Source organism: Xenopus tropicalis, chromosome 2, assembly GCF_000004195.4.
Source record: "Xenopus tropicalis strain Nigerian chromosome 2, UCB_Xtro_10.0, whole genome shotgun sequence".
NCBI classification, from domain to species: Eukaryota; Metazoa; Chordata; class Amphibia; order Anura; family Pipidae; genus Xenopus; species Xenopus tropicalis.
In genome coordinates this window covers 38,361,189-38,382,718 of record NC_030678.2, presented here as the reverse complement: position 1 = coordinate 38,382,718, position 21,530 = coordinate 38,361,189, and the positions used below count along the sequence as shown (strand labels likewise).

Here is a 21,530-nt window from a genome sequence, read left to right as displayed (position 1 = left end):
AAAAACTCCTATTGGGTTTCATTACTGTTTAAATAATTTTTTTGTAGACTTAAGATATGAAGATCCAAATTATGGAAAGACCCCTTATCCGGGAAACCCCAGGTCCCGAGCATTCTGGATAACCTCCCATACCTGTAATATGTATGGAAAAAACGTTCTTACATTGTCTTTTTGTATTTGCAGCTTGTAACATTCTGCTGTTTGTAATGTTTCACCCATTGATCCATCTACATCTGCTGTTTGTAACATTCTCGCAAATAATCAATCAAATATATGGAAAAGTATGGTTACGGGATGCATTCACATTACCACAAATCCAATAAGCATCAAGGCTGTATGCTGTGAGATATTACGCTGAGAACCTCTTTACAGTATGTCAGTAGTATGGAATGAAATAGAATAGAAGGCTAATGGAAACCTGCTGACAAATTATGGCCAATAAAAACCTAATGTGGTTCTAATACATAAAGTGAATTAAGAGTAATGGGAGCTAGAAACAACTGCCCATTTTGCAAATTGTTAAAGAGTATTCCGGTAATTTAATCCTAATATTTTTGGACGCAGAATGTCCCATGCAAAGTATTTCACGCTCACTTATGGCCATAAACACTCTTGTGCCAGGGCAGAAATCAATTTCATTTTCCAAAAACTTTAAAACAATGGCAGATCATCTATACACTAATGATTTATAAAAATATCTCCTGATAAGCAGAACTGTGTGTTCTTTGTGAAACTATTCATGCAATGTTCCCTCATTAAGGAAAGAATAATGAAAACAAGTGAAAGAACAATAACATATATATTATTTTCATAGACTTGGATGAAACATATTGTATATTTTTTAGGTGAAAGTTATGAGCAGCTTTTTTATTCCATGTGGGGGCCATTTACCAATGTTTGTATTTTTTTTTTCCACGATTCATGGGTTTTTTTTGCACTAGAACTTTTCATGATTTATTAAATGTAAAACAGTAAAAACCACTAATACACAATTTTGCCATGAAAAAACTGTTAAGGTAATGTAGAATTCAATGGGAGCTATCATAGGCAAATCGTTACACTATTTTTTTCAATTTGAGATTTTAGAGTTTTTCGGGGGGGGTTTTTGTTTGTAAACACACAAAAATTCTTACAAAAATAAAAAAATAGAGTTTTTTGTGCTCTTTTCATTTTTGTTCCACATTTAAATTCATTTGTGCTTTTTCAGTTTGGATCAGGGTTGGACTGGGCCGGCGGGGCACTGGGAAAAAACCCGTCGGACCCTGACTCTCGTGGCCCTGTGCCCCACACAGGCCTAGGCCTGTTCCCCCCCACCAGTAACTGCGGGTGCTGGCGCTCTCCCATCCTTTCTTTGCTGCAAGTAGGAAGTGTGGTACAAAGTGGGGAGGAAGAGGGTTGACATAGAAAGTGTAGCAGCTTCTGACTGGGGTGAGGTGGGCTGGACACCCCAATCCAAAATGGTTTTCGATCTTTTAAAAAATGACTAGACATTTGTGGATTTAGTAGAAATGAGTTTATTTGTGGCTTCGAAAACCTCTTAAACCACAAAAATGAGAATGTTGATAAATGGGCTTCCCAAATTAAATAAAAAAAGGATTAGTAGTGAATTCATGGAGAAGATTTGATTACACCCAAGCCATTTGTACGCCAGACACACTCTTTAAACTGACAGTGCCAAACGGTGATAGAGACAGTAACAGAACCCTTGCACTCCGAGCCTGCTAGCAGCAAAGGCACACATGCTTTTCATACAATTTCCATAAATAACGTTGCGCTACTGTACCAAGCCCATGTTTTTGAGATCTCCCAGAAGGATTATTTGCTGTATAATATTTCCACTAGATTTATTATGCATTTAAACAAAGCCAGTACAGTGGGGCGTAAGGACTTTTGGGAGTTTGGAGGTGCAAAACGAATCTGCAATTCGAAGGGAAATTTTAATGGGATGTTTAAGGCCATAACTAAACGCCACAGGTGTAATACCAGTCTGCTCCACATATCAGCCAATAAATCAAAACACTGTGCTCTAGACCCCGACCCTTATCTAGTATTCTCATCTTCCTTCAGCCTTCACTCCTGTATTGGCAACCCACTTTGCATGGGTGTTAGTTATAGTGCTATTTTACCTTTAGGCAAATCACCTCTATGACCAACATAAAAGCAGAGGCTGAAATTTTATGCAGAGGATTGTGTCACTGTAAAGTTGAACGTGAGAAGACCACAAGGCAGGAATTACATCTGCATTGTAAAAGGAGTGCAATAAAGCAAGGATTGACTGCAAATATTGTACCTGTACCAGGGGGAGGCTTGCAATGGTGGTGCAATGAGATTACTGTGGCCCTTGCAGTAGCACTGGCCCAGACAAAGGACAATCAACCTTTCAAGACCACACAGTACAATGTTAGTTAAATTCCACTTAATAATATCACTCTTATCCCTTACTAGCCCCCCCCCCCAACCTGTACTTTCAGTATTTACTTTCTTTAATTCAATGAGTTTTATTTATATCACTGAAATTGTGTATCTGTAAGGATGTGCTGCCTATGGGCTCGAGTACTGAGGAGTACCTTTTTTTGAGTGTGTTCTATACGTACCAAATGTAAGTTTTTTGTCAAGCTGCTTAGAATAATCATTGAAGAGTTCAAAGTAGACCTAGTAGACATAAATAGACCTTGGTAATAGGAAACTGGAAACTGTTATCATAAAGAAAAAAATCTGCACTCTTTAACCTTCTGCCTAAATGGCTCTGCAAATTGTGGATGGATGGAAAGAATATAAAGATGTCGCGTGATGAACTGGTAATGTTAGTGCATATTGTTACTTCCTTTCCAAAGTTTTTTTAATAGGTGTTGTATTAATATCCCATGGCTGGTCATTGATTATGTGACATCTGTGATTGCCAGATTGAACAATACAATGGGTTTTGACAATTCTGATGCTGATCTTTCTATAAAACAGATGTATAGTCATAAATTCTAAGTGGATGCCAAACAAAGCATTCCTAGATTCACAGGCAAATACAAATGGGTAAAATTATTCTAGAAACACTAGACTGAAGTAAAGCTACAGAAAGTAATAAGGAGAAGAATGAAAGGCTAAGTTGGCTTATATCCACCTAATTACAGATTACTGGAAGCACAAGGTCATGTCAGGTTTGGAAGCAATAACAGTAATATTTTTAGTAATAGCATCTTGGCCACATTACTCAATCTACTGCAGTTTGTCAGAGGAAAAAAAAAAGTTTGTATTCCTAACTTAGTTTCTTAAATATATTAATAGGGAAGTAGAAGGGGATGTGTTATACTAAAGGGCAGTAGGCATAACACTGTCACTGGAATAAGACCAGATAGAGTGATAGATAGATAGATAGATAGATAGATAGATAGATAGATAGATAGATATCTAATCAATGATAAATGATTAATTTGATGGATGATAGATAGATATTGTTAACTCACGTCAGCACAGGTTAAAAAGCAAAGATGATATCTGTCAATTCAAACACAGTACCATTCAACTATGCAGAGTAAATCATTATTTAAACTGTCTGGGGACCTTCCAATTCAAAGAGAGCATGGTATGTATACTGTATGTATATACATATGCAGTTTCCCCCTGTTCGTAGATCCTCAGATTTCCATCTAAAGCACCAGCTTATATGACATTGCTCTGTGCTTGGGGCAGCTACAGGGTCGGACTGGGCTAGACCCGATACCCACAGGGCGCTCCACCAATCCTCCGGGGGGAGGGGGGTTGGACAGGCAGGTGAGGCCTGCGATGAGGTGTGTGAAGGCCGCAACCATTGGGCGGTGCAGGGACCCTTAAGGCAGAAGCCTCGGTGGGCCCTGAACCCCCCCAGTCCAACCCTGGGCAGCTATTATAGTTGAGAATTATAAGATGGTGTTTTGCATTATTCTGAGGGCCCAAAATACATTTTTCTTACTGTTTTGTATTTATGTATTAGGCTCTTTCCTTGCATTAGGATTCAAAGAACAAAATGAATTTCTGAAGGCGGCTGTGGCAGAGACTAGTAGAATGCAGCACTGGTTTGAACTTAATGTGAATATTCTTGATGTATAGATTCTTTTTTCTCTGGCTTTTTTTTCTCAAGTGCTTCTGAAAGAGCAGCATTCATTTCTCATATTTATTAAACCCCCAAAAATGCTGCTTTTAGAAAAACTTTAATCATATCTGCATTAGTCTTTTCCTCAAGCAAGTTCAGCTTTCAGTAGGAAAGTGATTTAGTATAGCCTGCTGAGCAGAAACACTTTCTGCTACCTAATACCAGCACTGGTTCATGATGGAAGATATATGGACATTAGATCACTGACAGGAGAGGATGCTGGGGGCCTGGGTTCTATTGAAGCAGCCATACACCAATATAGGGGACAGATTCAATATATCGGCATATATGTACAAACAAGCCAGTTTTAGTAGATTTTTGCAGAGTAGCCACACTTTACTTGCATGGGTGCTAACTTGCCCCAGTCTGTTAATTAGAAAATGAAAGCAAAGACCTGATTGGCTGCTATGGGTGTGCTTTTACTCAGCGTGTGCAGTTTACTATGTTAGTGTGTGAATAAACCCTTAGGGGCACATTTCTCAAAGTATGATTGCTTCCGAATAAAAAAAAAAACTTTTTTTTTTTTTCCAATTTATAGAACTGAGTGTATTTTCTGCAATATTTTTGTTAATTTGTGCACAAATTTTACGCAACAAATTCGCATTTGTCGCAACGAGTACGAAAGTTTCGGATTCATTCAAGCTTCATTATCGTGACTTTCCTTGGGCCAGGTTGGAGCTGCAGAGTGCCATTGAGTCCTATGGGAGACTTTCCTTGGGCCGGGTTGGAGCTGCAGAGTGCCATTGAGCCCTATGGGAGACTTTCCTTGGGCCGGGTTGGAGCTGCAGAGTGCCATTGAGCCCTATGGGAGGCTTTCCTTGGGCCGGGTTGGAGCTGCAGAGTGCCATTGAGTCCTATGGGAGACTTTCCTTGGGCCGGGTTGGAGCTGCAGAGTGCCATTGAGCCCTATGGGAGACTTTCCTTGGGCCGGGTTGGAGCTGCAGAGTGCCATTGAGCCCTATGGGAGACTTTCCTTGGGGCAGGTTGGAGCTGCAGAGTGCCATTGAGCCCTATGGGAGACTTTCCTTGGGCCGGGTTGGAGCTGCAGAGTGCCATTGAGTCCTATGGGAGACTTTCCTTTGGCCGGGTTGGAGCTGCAGAGTGCCATTGAGCCCTATGAGAGACTTTCCTTGGGCCGGGTTGGAGCTGCAGAGTGCCATTGAACCCTATGGGAGACTTTCCTTGGGCCGAGTTGGAGCTGCAGAGTGTCATTGAGCCCTATGGGAGACTTTCCTTGGGCCGGGTTGGAGCTGCAGAGTGTCATTGAGCCCTATGGGAGACTTTCCTTGGGCCAGGTTGGAGCTGCAGAGTGCCATTGAGCCCTATGGGAGACTTTCCTTGGGCCAGGTTGGAGCTGCAGAGTGCCATTGAGCCCTATGGGAGACTTTCCTTGGGCCGGGCTGGAGCTGCAGAGTGCCATTGAGCCCTATGGGAGACTTTCCTTGGGCCGGGCTGGAGCTGCAGAGTGCCATTGAGCCCTATGGGAGACTTTCCTTGGACCGGGTTGGAGCTGCAGAGTGCCATTGAGCCCTATGGGAGACTTTCCTTGGGCCAGGTTGGAGCTGCAGAGTGCCATTGAGCCCTATGGGAGACTTTCCTTGGGCCGGGTTGGAGCTGCGGGTTGGAGCTGCCATTGATTGCTATGGGAGGCTTCCAAAATCATGCACTGAAGGTTCAAAGTCAGAAAGGTTTTCCTGCCGTTTGTGATCATTCGGATAAGAAAATTAAGTGACTTTCGTATTGCCAATATAATATTATTGTGACTATTACGATTTTTTCATAAGCATTTTTGTGACATTTCCGATAATCAGAAATTATCATATCTAATCCGATTTTTACCCATTTCGGGACTGGAACTCGTACTTTGATTAATCTGCCCCTAAGGGTATATTAAACTTAATACAGGTATGGGATGCGTTATCAGGAAACCCCTTATCCAGAAAGCTCCAAATTATGGCAAGGCCATCTCCAATAGACATTATAATCAAATAATTAAAATTTAAAAATATTATAACTTTTCTCTGTGATAATAGACAATTACCATGTTCTTAATCCCTACAAAGATATAGTTAATCCTTATTGGATGCTCAAAACAATAAAGAAAAAGAAAAATAATGCCTGCATAGACTCACCCCCTTGATTGCATTTTCCTTGAACAGGGGAAGGCCAGGGGAGATGGGTGCCTGCCAATCCAGTGCAGCGATCCTACACTGTATAGTTAATAACAACAGGGAAAGGAAAAAAGGCCACATTCCTTCTCCAAAATGAAAAACTGTCATTTGTTAGTTAATTAAAACCATGGGTGGTTGCTGTCATATAAAGGCCTGACACATTTCGGGTATAAACCCTTAATGGTGGGCATGATTACCTATAATTAAGGGTTTATACTTGAAGGGTGTCAGACCTTTGTATCACAGCAGCTGCCTTTGATTTTAATTAACTATTAAATGACAGTTTTTAATTTTGAAGAAAGAGTGTGGCCTTTAATTCTTTCCCTGATGTTTTAATCCTTATTGAAAGCAAAATTGTCCCATTGGTTTTATTTAATGTTTAAATTATTTTTAGTAGATTTAAGGCATGGTGACCCAAATTATGGAAAGATCCCTTATCCAGAAAAACCCAAGTCCCAAACATTTAGGATAACAGGTCCCATACTTGTATATACAGTAGGTATCAAAAATATGTATGATCAATATCAGGCCAACATCTGAAAGTGATATATGGCCAGAATTGTACTAGACACTTTTTGTGCTTCCATAAGCTCCTTGTCCCCTCTCCTAGTCCCAGTCATTGTGATATGCCAGATAGTCACTCAGAATAATAGTTTGGCCAGATGCAAATCAGAAAATGTTATTTTAAAAATGATGACGTGAAAACTGTAGGGGGCGAAATTTAATTTGAGGAGAAAACAATGTTTTTACTAATTCATGTCCAGTCAGCTCCAGATTTGAGTTTGGGGTGCCCTAAGACGTCCCATTTGCCGATGCCCCCCCCCTCCAGGATCACACATATGGGCATCCTTTTCACTCACATATGGAACACTGGGGACAGGATACGCTGAAGTATTTTTGCACATCCCGTCCCCAGTGCTCCGCATGTGAGTAAATTTTACTTGCGACTGGGCATGCCACCCCTATATTCGTGCCACCCTAGGCCCAGGCCTTTGTAGTCTCGCCACAAATCTGGGCATGAGTTTTCCCATTGACTTTAATAGAGTTTTCATTTGATGATAGGTTTTCTTATTGAATTGCATATGGCTCTAGGGGAAAATCTGGAATTGAATACGTAGATAAGCTTTTCTCATACTGTATAATTGAATCTGGCCAATGTTCTCCCTTTTGAGAACTCACTTGGAAGATCTGTGACCTTATGGATGTGGCCACAGGGCTGAGGTTTTGAGGAATTGTTTTGTATGCTGCAGGTGGTGTCCATAAACAGATTTCTATTGTATCCCTAGCTGTCTACTTACTGCAAAAAAGTTTCTTTGTTACTGTTGCTTTAATTGCTACAAAAAAGTGAAAAACCATAAAAACGATCAAAATAGTGCTTTGTACAGCAGACTTTTGAATAAGAATAATAAAAATCAGCAAATAACCATAATAATATGTTAAAGTGAATTGATGAGCAAATGTAATTCCTAAGAAATTGCTTTTAATTAAGAAGCTATAGTTTATATTTCCGGTTGTTACAGCAAGTCATGTGAATCAAGGCAAAGCCCTGACAAACAGAGCAATCAGCATTCGAACCGAAAGATATACTGGGGAGGATTTTATTTTGTGTTGCATGAGTTATATGACTTTAAACTCTGTACCAACAATAAAAATCTGTTTTACTACATGCCAGTGTTGTCCCAGCTGATACATAAACCTTTCCTGGACAAATAAATGAATCTGTATGGGTAATGTCACTCTAGGAAGCCTTAGTTACAGATGTATAATTTCTGACGATCCCTTGATCTGGGTGGGAACAAGCTCAAACAAGTCTGTCTCTCAGTACAGAAGCTCTGCAACTGTTTCTTAGCACGTGGTTGCCAGAGGATAGCAAATATTTTGGGAGGCTTTCCTCAGTAATTGTAAAAGGAACTTCCATATAAGACATAATAGGGCTCATTTATTATTGCCCTAGATGAATGTGCAAGAGCACAAATAAGTGCAGACTTGGACAGCGGTGTCATTTTCTGTGCTCTGAGGCCTTTGCTATTATCAAGAGGCAGCCCCCTACAAGTGCACAGGCAATGCAGCAACAGAGGTAGCGTCCTTCACCAAGGTCCACTTGTCACCACTCCATGAGCATCCAATAGGGAGCTTGTGATTCAGTAGCATCAGAGACAGGTGTATTGTTCTTTGCCAGGGGGCAGCGGCAAAAAGTTATAAAGTAATGTTTTTTGGCATTATTTTGGAGTAAAATAAAACACACCATTATAAATGTGCAAAAATAACCCTTTCTAACAAATAATTTCCGGTATTACAATAAATGGTTTATGGGAATGGGCTACTACAGAGCTTTACAAACATGCCAGGCAATTTACACTTACTTGTGCTCTGTTCTTGTGGCATAAAATGTTTTACTTACCTTTATGACGCAGCCACTTTGTGTAGAACCCTATATAACTAGCATAACTTCCTGAATATACAAATCATAATTATATGTTGAAGTGTTAAATGAATAATAGCTTTATATATAGTTAGTAAACAAATTATACAACTCATGTACCATGGCAATCCCTTTAAAACTCACTGCTGCCTACTTAATGCCCAAATATTAGGACATTTTTATGCCAAGCCCTGATCTAACCAATAATTCCAAATCCTTCTGATGGCTGCTTTTTCTTCTTACACAAATACTAATGAATCATATGGAGAGAACAACCCACTGCTGATTTTGCTGCCAACAGCCATGATTATCCCGATGCCCTTTGTTTGAACAGCGGTAATGGCGGGGGCACACAACTGGCGGAACTCCAGCAATAGCAAACTGGCTCTCTGATATACACAGGAGCTGCGCTGAAGTCTAACAAATGCACCAGCGTGTTGTTATATAATTCTGTATGAGGAAAGCTTCCTCTGGAGGTTTTCTCACCTCTTCATGGATTAGCACTGAAAGCTAAATTCATTTTCCAGCTCTGATGCTTCCTACACTGCATTTCCCATAGCTTGACTGGCCAACCACAAGCTCTGCCGCATCTAACTCTTTAATGGCAAAGCTCCTACTGTTGGAAAATTGGAAATATTCTGACTTTTTATAAACTATCTGCCAGATGGAAGCTCTGTGCTACTATTTCCACAATGACTGTCTCATGTTATTCCAGTTGGTGCACATTATTAGCAGAGCCTTTGTTTGGGATTTACCATGTTTCTTCCAGGATAGCAAATGTAATCTTGGTTTTCCAGGATATGTGTTCTTAAAATGGACAAAAATTAGTATTTACTATTGAATTACACAATTAGCTGCTTTACCAGGAAAAATGTTCCAAAACCCCTGCTAGTGGCACCCAGCCATTCTACTTTTTCAGGCTGTGCAAGAAAGCCTGTGTCTGGATGTAACAATACTTTTAAGTTCAGTCACCAAAAACACTGACATCAATGGGATTGGACTTGTAAGTCATAGCATCAAAATGGTCCCTTCTAGTGATGAGCGAACTTGTGGCGCAAAATTTGTCAAAATGCATTGAAGTTAATGAGAAGCCATGATTACATTGAGGTTAAGGCATTTTTAGCTCTGCAATAGCATATACATTGTCCTTCCTTGATAAAGAAGCTCCTTTCTGCTATGCTACAACTGTTCTTCATAGAAACAAAAGTTCCATGTTACTAATGTCTTCCAAACATGGTGCCCGAACAGCTCCTGTGATAGACAGGGGTTGGGGTGGGGAAGAGCAGCTTGGTGTAGAAGGCAATAGGGGATAACGCTGAAAAAGTAGTCTTGGTAAGTTGTGGAATTTTGGTGCCAACTGCACTGCCAAAAAAAGTGCTTATCCTTATTAACTGCTATTAAAAACTAGCAAATTACATAATATCACTACATGATGTTAAACCCTGCCTTGAGCTGTTGTTCAGCAACACATTACATTACCCCACATGGCAAAGTATGTCAGTGGGTACTTGGAATTGTGTAAAGGATGTTAGAGGGCACTGGAAGATCCAAGCAAGTTATCAAAAGGGTGTTGGGGTGCTTGTAGTTGTCAAGAAACTGTTATGGGGTTCAGGGAGGTGTAACTCAACAACAGATTGAGGGTTCCAAAATTCATATGTATTTTCTTTCCCGGAAGTGAAGGTCCCAGCCTTCCTGCACTGCATGGGGGCCCAGTTTCACTATACACAGTACTATTTTTGTCTTTCCCTTAGAAAAGTGCTTTAATTAAAGATCCAGATGACTGAAAGGTGCAAGTCTTTACATTGCACAGTGACAGCAAACAGTATGTTGGCTCATGTGCCTGTCTATAGCAGCATGGTTCCAAGTTAAGCTCTGGAGACAACTGTGACTGTGTACAAGTGTCATAAAACACGTGACACAGACATTCCATGTGTTCCAGGCATTACAGATAACACTGCAGACTAAGTCCAATAGCTGCTAAATGCAGTAGAAAAGAACATTTCAATGTTTACTAATAGCTACTAAATACTGAGAGGACAATGAACACTTTTACTTCACATAGCATTCTTTCTTCTGCCAATAACATAATGGTGACTGTGCCCTGTCCCATGTAAATTGATCTAATCCTAAATAGTATGAAGCTTAAAGGTGAACTCTGCTCATAAAAACTAGAGTGTATATTTGCACTTACAATAACTAATATAGTTCATGTTATTGGAATCAATATTTAATAAAAGTGTGTCAGCAATACATTTATCTACATACAGGAAATTTTAGAAATGTTATACCTTTAATTGTCCTTGTGTGGTCTATAACCTGTGCAGCTGTCTTTGGGCAAGTCTACTAAGGGACCTCTCTTCCATGCACCTATTGTTTCTCCATCCATGGGACTACTTTCTTATGGTTTCTTTTGGCTACCTCAGCCTGAGGGATCTGCTGCTGTTGCTAATACCATGGTCCATGTGTGATCCGCATGTGATACTCCAGTGCAGCCTCTTCACTTCTACAGACACTTCTCCTATTCTGTTCTTGTAGGCTCTCTTCCCCTTCATTCTGGGGTTTATATCTCTTCTTCTATTGCTTTCATGCTTGTTGCTTAGCAACAATATGAAAACAAGATGGCAGTACCCACTGCGAGTCCCAGACCAGCTTCCCATTAGAATTCATACAAGGTAATTAAAGGTGACCACCCCCGCATTAGTGAATATTCATCATATGGGCATATTAGTGAGCAAAGAAAGAGAAAATATCAAAGCCACATAAAAAATAGAATAGAATGCACAATTCTGGGTCTTAAAAACTACAAAAGTAGCTAACCTGTGACCACAACAAGCTATATCAGGAGCTGCTGGAAATTGTAGTTTAACCACAGCTGGGATTTTGTAATAAATTCCTTTGTTTACTAATTCTGCCCCTGGGACAGCAAATGTGCTTCCCACAGCACTGACACTGACTTTGATTTACAGTTCTTACTAAATGTCATCAACTTTGTATATAGAAAACAACAAATAGAACCCTGTTTTCTATACTGGACTAAAATATGTATTCTGGTCCTACTAGATTCTCAAAGCAGTAGATGAGGGAATCAGTCTGGGGTAGGGACTGATGTGAATGACATATAATCTCAGCAAAGTGCTAGGAAATAAGTCTGAACTATACACATAAAGGATAATGATGCTACCTTAGATTTTTCCCATTGCCGGGCAGTGAGTTGTTTCTCCTGGACCCCCATTTGTGAGGTATAAGGATATTATAAATCACTGATGAGTTCCATTACCATATAAAGCCACAAAGCTGACGATCGAGTACTTTTATGTAGGTCATGGAACTCTGTGGTGGCTTCCTCATATTTTATAGCATAGGGTACAATACACAAGTTTCAGTGAATCATGTGACACAATTATATCACTGAGCACTGATTATAACTGATGACATCACTAAGCACCACTAAGCTCTCATATTGTATTAGATAACTAATATACAGTGTATGTATATATATATATATATATATATATATATATATAAAACTATCTCCTGTATAGTTAGTGTTCCTTAGCATTCACTTTATTTCTAGAAAATTCTACAGAAAGGGACTACAATTTTTATGACAACGTTCACATTTGTGCCTAATTTCCTGGGAAGACTCACAAATGTGCTGGTGTTTTTCCTTTTTAACCCTCCTCCATATAAACTTGTGTTTTTACAATCAGTTGACAATTTGGCATGAATGTAGTCAGGTTTCGTGCATCTGCTTGTAAATAGCTATCTTTAAACTTTGGAATGCAGAACCTGTTGCTTCGAGCTTACTAATCAGTGAAATATGTTAGAGCTCAAGCCATTTGGAACCATAGGCATTATGGCATGCGATTTTATCTGTCCCAAAAATAAAATTAACCAAGAAATAAACCAGTATTAAGCACAGAGTAATCAGGGCCAGACATAGTGAACAGGTGGCCCCTGTCTGTGCAGAGAAATACATAAATCATGGACTTCTTACACATGGCGGTTGTTGATCTACAACTCTCAGAATCCCCTGTCTGTTGTTCAGACACTGGGTATAGAGTTAAACAACAGCCTGGGGGCCTCAGGTTGACCATCCCAGAAATCCCTGTCCTATATACTCAAATTATTCAGCCAAGGTCACATATAATACCTTGCTCTTTTTTTCTATGTCCCCCCAAGGGACCACTTTAAGCTGTGGCCTAGTGCAAATGCCCTGTCTATCCTACAACCAATCTCATAGTGTGAGTGTGGGGTACTGCCCTGAGACATCCCCATTATATTTTCAATGGGGCCACCAGTTGTTAGTGAGCTACACAATCAATTAGCAATTTAAGGTAATTTGAAATTTGGTATTTTTTACCCCATTTTACTTGGTAAATAATGTAAAATTCAGATGGTGGGAAACATGTCTAATCAACTTTGACATAAAAACCCATTTTTTGGGGTACAAATAATCTGAAATTAGAGTTGATGATTAGATGATTGTAAATTTCAGGTAACCAGTGTTGTCTAACAGTTGCTGCTTTAGTGTACACCAGGTGCAGGGTCATGCCATATAAATAAGGCAGCCCCCCAAACTCTGCTTTGCCCAAGGCCCCACTACTACTAATGATGACTCCACATTTCAGAGATCACAGCCCAACTTAGCTTTTGGTTTATACTAGAGGACAGTAGATATAAATTGTGTTCAGGATATAATTCCAAACCAAACAAGTTGCATGCATAACTTGTTTCACATAATGGTCCTTTGATGGCACCTGGAACTCGCAGCCTCGCTAGATGCCCCATCATGGTGACCCCCCAATGCACATCATCTACTTTAAATAGGAGAAATCCCTTTACACTAAGTTTACTCCAATGCAGCTATCAGACATCTCACCCAATATACTGATTATTGCTTTGACCAAGGGAGCTGACAGCAAGGCTGTCACTGTTGGTAGCTTTCCTTATTGTTGCTGGTCTCTGTGGAACCGTCAGAGTTCCCATCACAAAATCCTGCCTCTCAACACCTAACTGCTGTTTCAGCATCGCAGCGCTTCTACTGAAACCCGATGTGCATGAAGAATTTGCCCTGAGTAATGCTGCACTGATGACTGCTCTATAGATCAACACAAGGGACATAATACAGTAAAGACTTGCTGTAAGTTGAATCTGGAACCCTGTTCATTAGTTCTGATGAAGTCAAACACTGGTTAAACTTCCAGTTCTAAATGGACTATACTTTAAAGACAGACAGCAAGAGACAGCACCAAAGTTGGCGTGGGTCCTTTGCTTATTATATCAGCCCTTTACATGAGCTGATTTCTCTCATTATGAGCAACGTCTGATTGCAAAGGCTGGCAGAAGACTAACACCCTTACTCTGAAGGGTTAATACAAATGCAACAGTTCCTATTAATCATACAAAGCCAAAAAGAATATGGATTTTCCTTTGCCTGCAGATCATTTACACAGTCCCTGCCCCTGCAGAGCTTGCAACCTAACCGTCCCAGTCACACAGAGAGGACGGAATTAAAGTTCACACAAAAAGCATAAAGAGATATATACAGTCTCCCCATACAGTGCCCTGGTTAGACATGAGCCCAAGACGCTAATGATTTATATATATTTATTTGACAGTCTTTATGGATTTGTACATTGCATGTATATTTCTTTCCTTGCAAGCCTGACATCTTTAAGAGGCACTTGATTTAATACAGTAGGAGGCGGAACGACTTGGCAAACATTTCCAGAAAGCTCTCCAACTGAGTAAAATACAGTAACACATCAATGCGCTGATGACTTAACCAGCTACACGAGCAGCAGAGGAAACTTTCTCCTCCAGTTTTCCCTGTTAGGTCCCAACTCCCCGTCTGGAAGGAGCCATTATAGACTGTGAGCACACCTGCCCCCTGCCTGATATCTCCTCCAATGACACATGATTCATATTAGTTAACTCTGCTTCTTAACTGAACTTTAATGAGCACTATTAACCCCACTATTGTGCTGAACAGACACAGCCCAATGCGGAAGGGTGGGGGAAAACTGAAAATACTTACAAAATCGCTCCATTTTTATGTATATTTTATGGTTGTTTCCATTCACAAGTCCTTGCACGTGTTTTCTTTTACTACATTTAAGCTTTTGCCAAATCCTTCTAAGATAAATATTAAAAAAAAAGTTTTTGTTTACTGTAGAATAACATAATTATTGATTTGTTTTAAAATTTTGTTTCTGCCTTAATACATAGCTCAATTAAAAGAAGGATATATTATGTCTTTTTGGACTGGTATGTTTTTTCATCATTCTGCATTTCAATCAGGTTTGTGCAACCTGCAGCCTTCCTGCCCTTGTTGGACTACAATTCCCAGCAATCACTGCAACTTCAAGGGATGCTGGGAGTTTTCCATCCACATAAGCAGGTTGAGCACTGGGATTTTATAGTATATCTTTAAATGTTTAAAGCTAGTAGTTACATTTTGCAGTTAATCCAAGGCACTGTAATTGCACATTGGGGAAAAGGGGTTAATTTAGGGTTTGGGTAAAGAAGAAGAAAAGAAAGAACATTTTCTATACTGTACCTGTATAACGGCAGCTATAGTTACAGCTCATCTTCAGGTTTCTGCCAATAAATCATAACGTCCAGTGAAGAATGTTACACTCTCTCAGGCTGCGCAAGTGAATTCTGCAGAAGGTGAATTCTGATGCAAAAAAAAGTCTCTTCTTTGAAATATTGTAACTTTTAATCCTTCCTGCTTTTCATGGTAATATGTATTATATCCACTTCAAGAAGCAGCAGGCAGATAATAGAAGCAAACAAAACTTGGTATCCATTAAAATTATTTCAAGAAAATGTATCCAGCTTTTCCTGCAGAAAGCATTCCAGATAGGAGGAAGTCAGGCTTGGCACTCAGGCTCTGCAAGAATTGAATCTGGGCTGTCTGAAGCTAAATTTCATCTCAGGACCTGGGAGCATCCACCAAAAATGCAAGCGGTGTTCCAAAACTGGGAATAACTAATTCTAGTAGCATGAACCTTCAAATAAGGACGGATGCCCCTCTCCCTCCTTCTTTTGTGGTGTGTGTTCAAGGAGGAGGGACCAGCAGTTCAGTTTGGAGTTAGTTTCGCTTAGTGGGCGGCTCTGTCTTTCTCTTTTAACAGGACCTGAATGGCACAGGGGCTGCGGAATCCAGGGGATGCTGAGAGTCTGGATACTTTTCTCCGGCATGATGCTGTAGCCCGACTGGGCTCTGTGCAATGGCAGGACAGGGAGAATCTCTGAAATCAGCGAGCCAAATAGGGAACAGCATGGAACACATTGACATAATCTGCAGAGGCAAAGTGGCAAGCGAGATTCTAACAAGTCTCAGTACGTAGTATAATATACAGGTATATGATCTGTTATCCAGAATGCTAGGGATCGTTCTGTAATTTGGATCATCATACCTTAAGGGGCAGATTTATTAAGACACGAACGCTCGGAGCGTTAATCTGAACGCTCCAAGCGTATTTTCGACAAATTTTTAGTGTCTTGCGCAACTTTTTCGACGCCCACGCGACTTTACCATACGCTTGGGTGGAAAAATCGGAAAGGTTTTCCCGCTGTTTACAATCGTTTGGTACGAAAATTTTGTGACTTTCGGAATGCCAATACGATATTATCGTGACTAATACAACTTTTTCATAAGCATTTTCGTGATATTTGCGATCTTCAGAAATTTTCTTATCCAATCTGAATTTGTCCCATTCAGGATTCAAACTCGCGTTTTCATGAATGTGCCCCTAAGTCTACTTAAAAACTTTTAAACATTAAACAAACCCAATAAGGTTGTTTTGCCCCCAATATGGATTCATACAGCTCAGTGACCATCAAGTACAAGGTACTGTTTTATTATTACAGAGAAAAAGGAAATCATTTATAAAAATTAGAATTATTTGCTTAAAATGGAGTCTATGTGAGATGGTCCTCCTGTAACTCGGAGCTGCCTGGATTACGGGTTTCCGAATAAGCAGGGAAGAGCGAAATTTTTTGCCAGTCATGGATTTGTCGCGAAATTTCACATTTCGCCATTGGCAGATTTTTTTTGCCAAACGGAAGCAAAAGTTTGTTGTGTGAAGAAAAAAGTTGCGGTTGTGTCACCAAAAAAGTTGTGCGTGTCAAAAAACTGGCACGATAGCCGCGTTTTGTGAATTTTTTGCTGTTACGTAAATTTATTCACAGTTTCACAATTTATTGGCAAAGTGAAATGGACAGATTTGCTCATCACTACAGATAAGGGATCCCATAACTGAAATATATATATAAAACTGTATAATGCTCTATAAAAATATGTAAAAGATGCTACAGTGCTACATGTGGAAAAAACATGCAAGGTATGGGATCCCTTATTTGGAAACCTCTTATCCAAAAAGCACCACATTACACAATTTCCATAGTGTCCACTACAGCAAATAATTTTAATTTTTAAAAATGAATTGGTTTTTCTCAATAATAATAAAGCAATACCTTGTACTTTATGGTAACTAAGCTGCATGATTCCATATTGGTAAAAGAACAATCCTATTGGGTTTATTTAATGTTTAAATGTTTTTAAAGGTATGGTAATCCAAATTACAGAAAGATCCTTTATCTGAAAAACCCTGGCTCCGTATTTCAGATAATATTTCCTATACCTATACAGGTATAGTACCTATTATCCAGAATGTTTGGAACCTGGGGTTTTCTGGATAAGAGGTCTTCCACCAATATGGATTCATGCAGCTTAGTTGGGATTAAGTACAAGGTATTGTTTAATTATTACAGAGAAAAAATTTGAATGATTTAATTACAATGAAAGATAGCCTTCCAGTAATTTGAAGCCTTGTGGATAACCGGTTTCAAGATAAAGCATCCCATACCTGTATTATTCTTATAGAAGTCTACAATCTACAGCACTACAGCTGTTGTTCAACTATATCTTTCACAACTGATTAAGGCTAGCCTCCAAAAACTTCAGGATGGATATCTGTGCACTTGTTCTCCCCTTGTTTTTTGCTTGTCTTCTCTGGCTCAATTGTAAGCTCTTTGGGGCAGGGACCACATTGCAACTGTGCTCTAAAACTCCTTGCCCTTATGTATTTATTTATTCTGGTTATAATTAATAAGTAGTTTACCCATGTTTGTGTTTATTGCCTTGTAAAGCACTACATACACTTGTGGTGATCTATACGTAAACAAATATAATGTAATACAATACGTCCCCACCAGCAACATTTGAGCTTATTTGTCTTCTTAAGGGTCCTCCTAATGTCCTCTGTGTATTTAAGCCCAGCTAGACATGTATATGAATGGAATACTAATAAATATATAGTACTTGTTAATGTGTTTGCATTGTGAATGGGAAGCAATACACATGCTGGTATTGTGATGTATGGTATCACTTTCATGTCCTTTTCACTTGCAATTAGTCTTGCTTTGTGTCTTTTACACCCATATGGTTAGCAGTTTGACCTGTACTTGGAAGCAATTCAGAATGTCAGGTCAAACACAGGTTAAAATGCATGCAGAAGGCTATACATATGCCTTTAACAGCTTTTCCCATAGGCCCCTGTGCAAACCTGCACAAACCTTTTGCTAAACCATTTGCTTTCACTTTGGCTCCCTTTAGATGTGTTGCAAGTGTGCCTTACATGCACATGGAGACAAATGATCTGCTTTGTGCACATTCAAAACCATGCAGTTTCCACTTCGTAGTGGATCAATTATCCTTTATACCCTTGCACCTTTTAGACAGGTCCTGTTGAATGAATACAATATTATGTAGACAGACAGGAGCTACAAATAATATCAGTTGAAGGGCCACATCCATCCATCCATCCAAATGGACAGCCCTGCATTAATAGATTTGAATCATCCTAATTGCACTGCTCTGTGGTTTCTCTGGGGACCCTGGGGAGGGGGGAGTACAGTACAGCAGACACCGTGATCCAGGCCCCCCATGGTCTGCTGTATAGATAGTTACACCACTGAGTTTCATATAAGAGGTTGATTATGACTTCAAATGGGAGGAACAAAGTGCAGTTTTAGATGCAATGCAGTTAGTGGCATAACTACAGAGGAAGCAGATCTGTGATGGGCATAATCAGCAGGCATGGATTTGCGGCAAATTTCCACATTTCACCATCGGTTGATTATTTTGCGAAAAAAAACTTTGTGTGTCAAAAAAAAGTTGTCAAAAAATTGTTGCACAGTCATTTTTTGATGTGTGCAGCAATTTTTTGACGGCCAACATTTTTGCTGTTTCACAAATTTTTCGCAACAAAGCGAAACGGGACAGATACGCTCATGACTACTGGCGGCCCAGCCCCCCTGTCCCCTGGGGCCCCCCCAGGGGATTCTGGAACCCTCACAGCAGCTCCAGGGTTTATAGGCTCACTGGTGTGTGATTTACAGATGGGGTTAGTGCAGTGGCACATGGAAGTATGGGAAGCATGTGTGGAACCTTTAATGAATAGCGTCAATTCAGGCAATAATTGTAATGATTTTGCATGACACCACACCAGTGGCTGCATTGGTAAATGAACCCCATTGTCTGAGAATATCACTGTCTACACAATACAAAAATAATTTTTTTAAGTGAACTGCTGTCCTTACACGCAGGAGTTTCAGTATGCGTTCCCGTGCTGGGACTTATTTAGACATTTCACTGTACGGGATTTCAAGAGTTAATGAATCCCTTTTTTTTCCCTAAGGCTGATGCCACACGCGGCGTAGGGCTGATTTTTTCGGCAAGCGGAAAAACGCTTGCCGAAAAATCAGCCCTACGCCTGCTACTTGTGCCTGCACCTGAATGAATGGGATACGCTAGGGTGCAGGCACATGTAGCCGATATACGCATGAAAACGCGAGAGAATGCAAAGTCTCGCGTTTCATGCGTATATCGGCTACATGTGCCTGCACCCGAGCGTATCCCATTCATTCGGGTGCAGGCACAAGTAGGAGGCGTAGGGCTGAATTTTCGGCAAGCGTTTATCCGCTTGCCGAAAATTTCAGCCCTACGCCTCGTGTGGCATTAGCCTAACCTGTCTGGAATCACCCTATTCACTTTGCTTTGTGATCAGTGTAATCTGGAGGAATCTAGAGAAACCTGATGTTAATATAACACACCTTCTGTTCACAGGCAGTCATTGTGCCCTGTGTATATGGATCCTATTTCTGTTATTTCCCTTCTCTATTAATAACTTTGGCATTAAGTATCATTTTTCCTGGCCGGGTTGATAAAATACTGGCCAGGTGGCAACCCTAGCTGTGTCTTGTTCACTAAGATTCCCATTATGCAAGTGGGAAGCAATGCGTGGCATAAAGGAATGTTTTATTGCCTTGAATTTTCCTATGAAATTGAAACAGACAGTATTTTATAAAGACATTATTTTTGGACTTGAAATTTAGAAATTAAACTTTGGAGCCTGAAAAAATGTGGCTATATATGACATTTATATGACATGGTAATTACATCATTAAAGTGCCAAATATCCAGTTAAAATGAGCTGACAAACATTGACACACTGAGAGTGACAAACAATCCCAATGTGAGAAAGTGGCAAATACTGGAATGAATGCCCTTCCCACTTACACACCTGTTTACACTGAACTACTGGGAACATGCGCTAAGCAATGAAAACCTCTTTTAGCTCTTGATAGTTTTATGGTTTTTCAGTCCTTGTGTTTTCCTACAAAGCTTCAGTGACGGGAATGAGCGGCTCAAACAGAGAAAGCCCTAAAATAATCTTTGCAGTTAGAGCTGCTAAAGGCAGCCAAATTGTTTGGGTTATCCCACCCACGGGCATAGCAGTCGGATGTTGTATGGTTTGTAAACTCACTTAGATGGGCTGATCTCAAGGGAAACAAGAGTAGGGGGGGTGGAAGCCTGGGGTCCCCGGCAACTCCAGGTCAGTTCTAAAAAAAAAGAGGTGAGAGGAAGCATATATAGACTGGATGTTCTGACCAGCTACATTCTCTTAGGAATGTCAAAAGGTCGCTAAAAACCAAGGGGCACATTTACTAACCCACGAACGGGCCGAATGCGTCCGATTGCGTTTTTTTCGTAATGATCGGTAATTTTGCGATTTTTTCGTATTTTTTGCAATTTTTTTCGGCGTCTTTACGATTTTTGCGTAAAAACGCGAGTTTTTCGTAGCCATTACGAAAGTTGCGCAAAGTCGCGATTTTTTCGTAGCGTTAAAACTTGCGCGAAACGTTGCGCCTTTTAAGTTTTAACGCTACGAAAAAGGCGTGACTTTGCGCGCAAGTGTTAACGCTACGAAAAAATCGCGACTTTGCGCAACTTTCGTAATGGCTACAAAAAACTTGCGTTTTTACGCAAAAATCGTAAAGACGCCGAAAAAATCACAAAAAATACGAAAAAATCGCAAAATTACTGAAAAAGTCGCAAAATGTTCATTTCCAATCGGAATTTTTCCAATTCGGATTCGAAATCGTGTCTTAGTAAATCAGCCCCCAAGTGTATGGAGTTTAAATATAGCAATAATCAAACAATAAAGACAAATAGTCCTCCTAGTTATGTAACTATGGACACTTTAAGGGCTTATGCATTTACAAACGTATGCTAAGAATTTAAAAACACATACATGTACTGTACACTTTTTTAAAAATGCATTTAAATGTGTTTATGTTCCAAATACAACCTTATGTTCTATTGTTTTTTGAATGTGCATCAAGCACAGGGAAAGGCAGCATGCTGTGTTTACATTAATGCAATGAAACGCAATACAATAAAACCCAAATGCTCATAGTTACATAGGGTTGAAAAAAGACCAGTGTCCATCAAGTTCAA

The 21,530-nt window shown here is 40.0% G+C and overlaps 1 protein-coding gene across 1 annotated transcript in view; it reads right to left on the bottom strand.

Annotated features, from left to right (window-relative positions):
* Positions 1-15,774, bottom strand: part of mxra5 (matrix-remodelling associated 5) — a 37,361-nt gene extending 21,587 nt beyond the window's left edge. The window contains exon 1 of the mRNA XM_002941005.5: positions 15,279-15,774. Coding sequence (XP_002941051.4) covers positions 15,279-15,309 — 31 coding nt within the window. The 5' untranslated portion in view covers positions 15,310-15,774. The remainder of the gene's footprint in view (positions 1-15,278) is intronic.
* Positions 15,775-21,530: the final 5,756 nt, after the last annotated feature.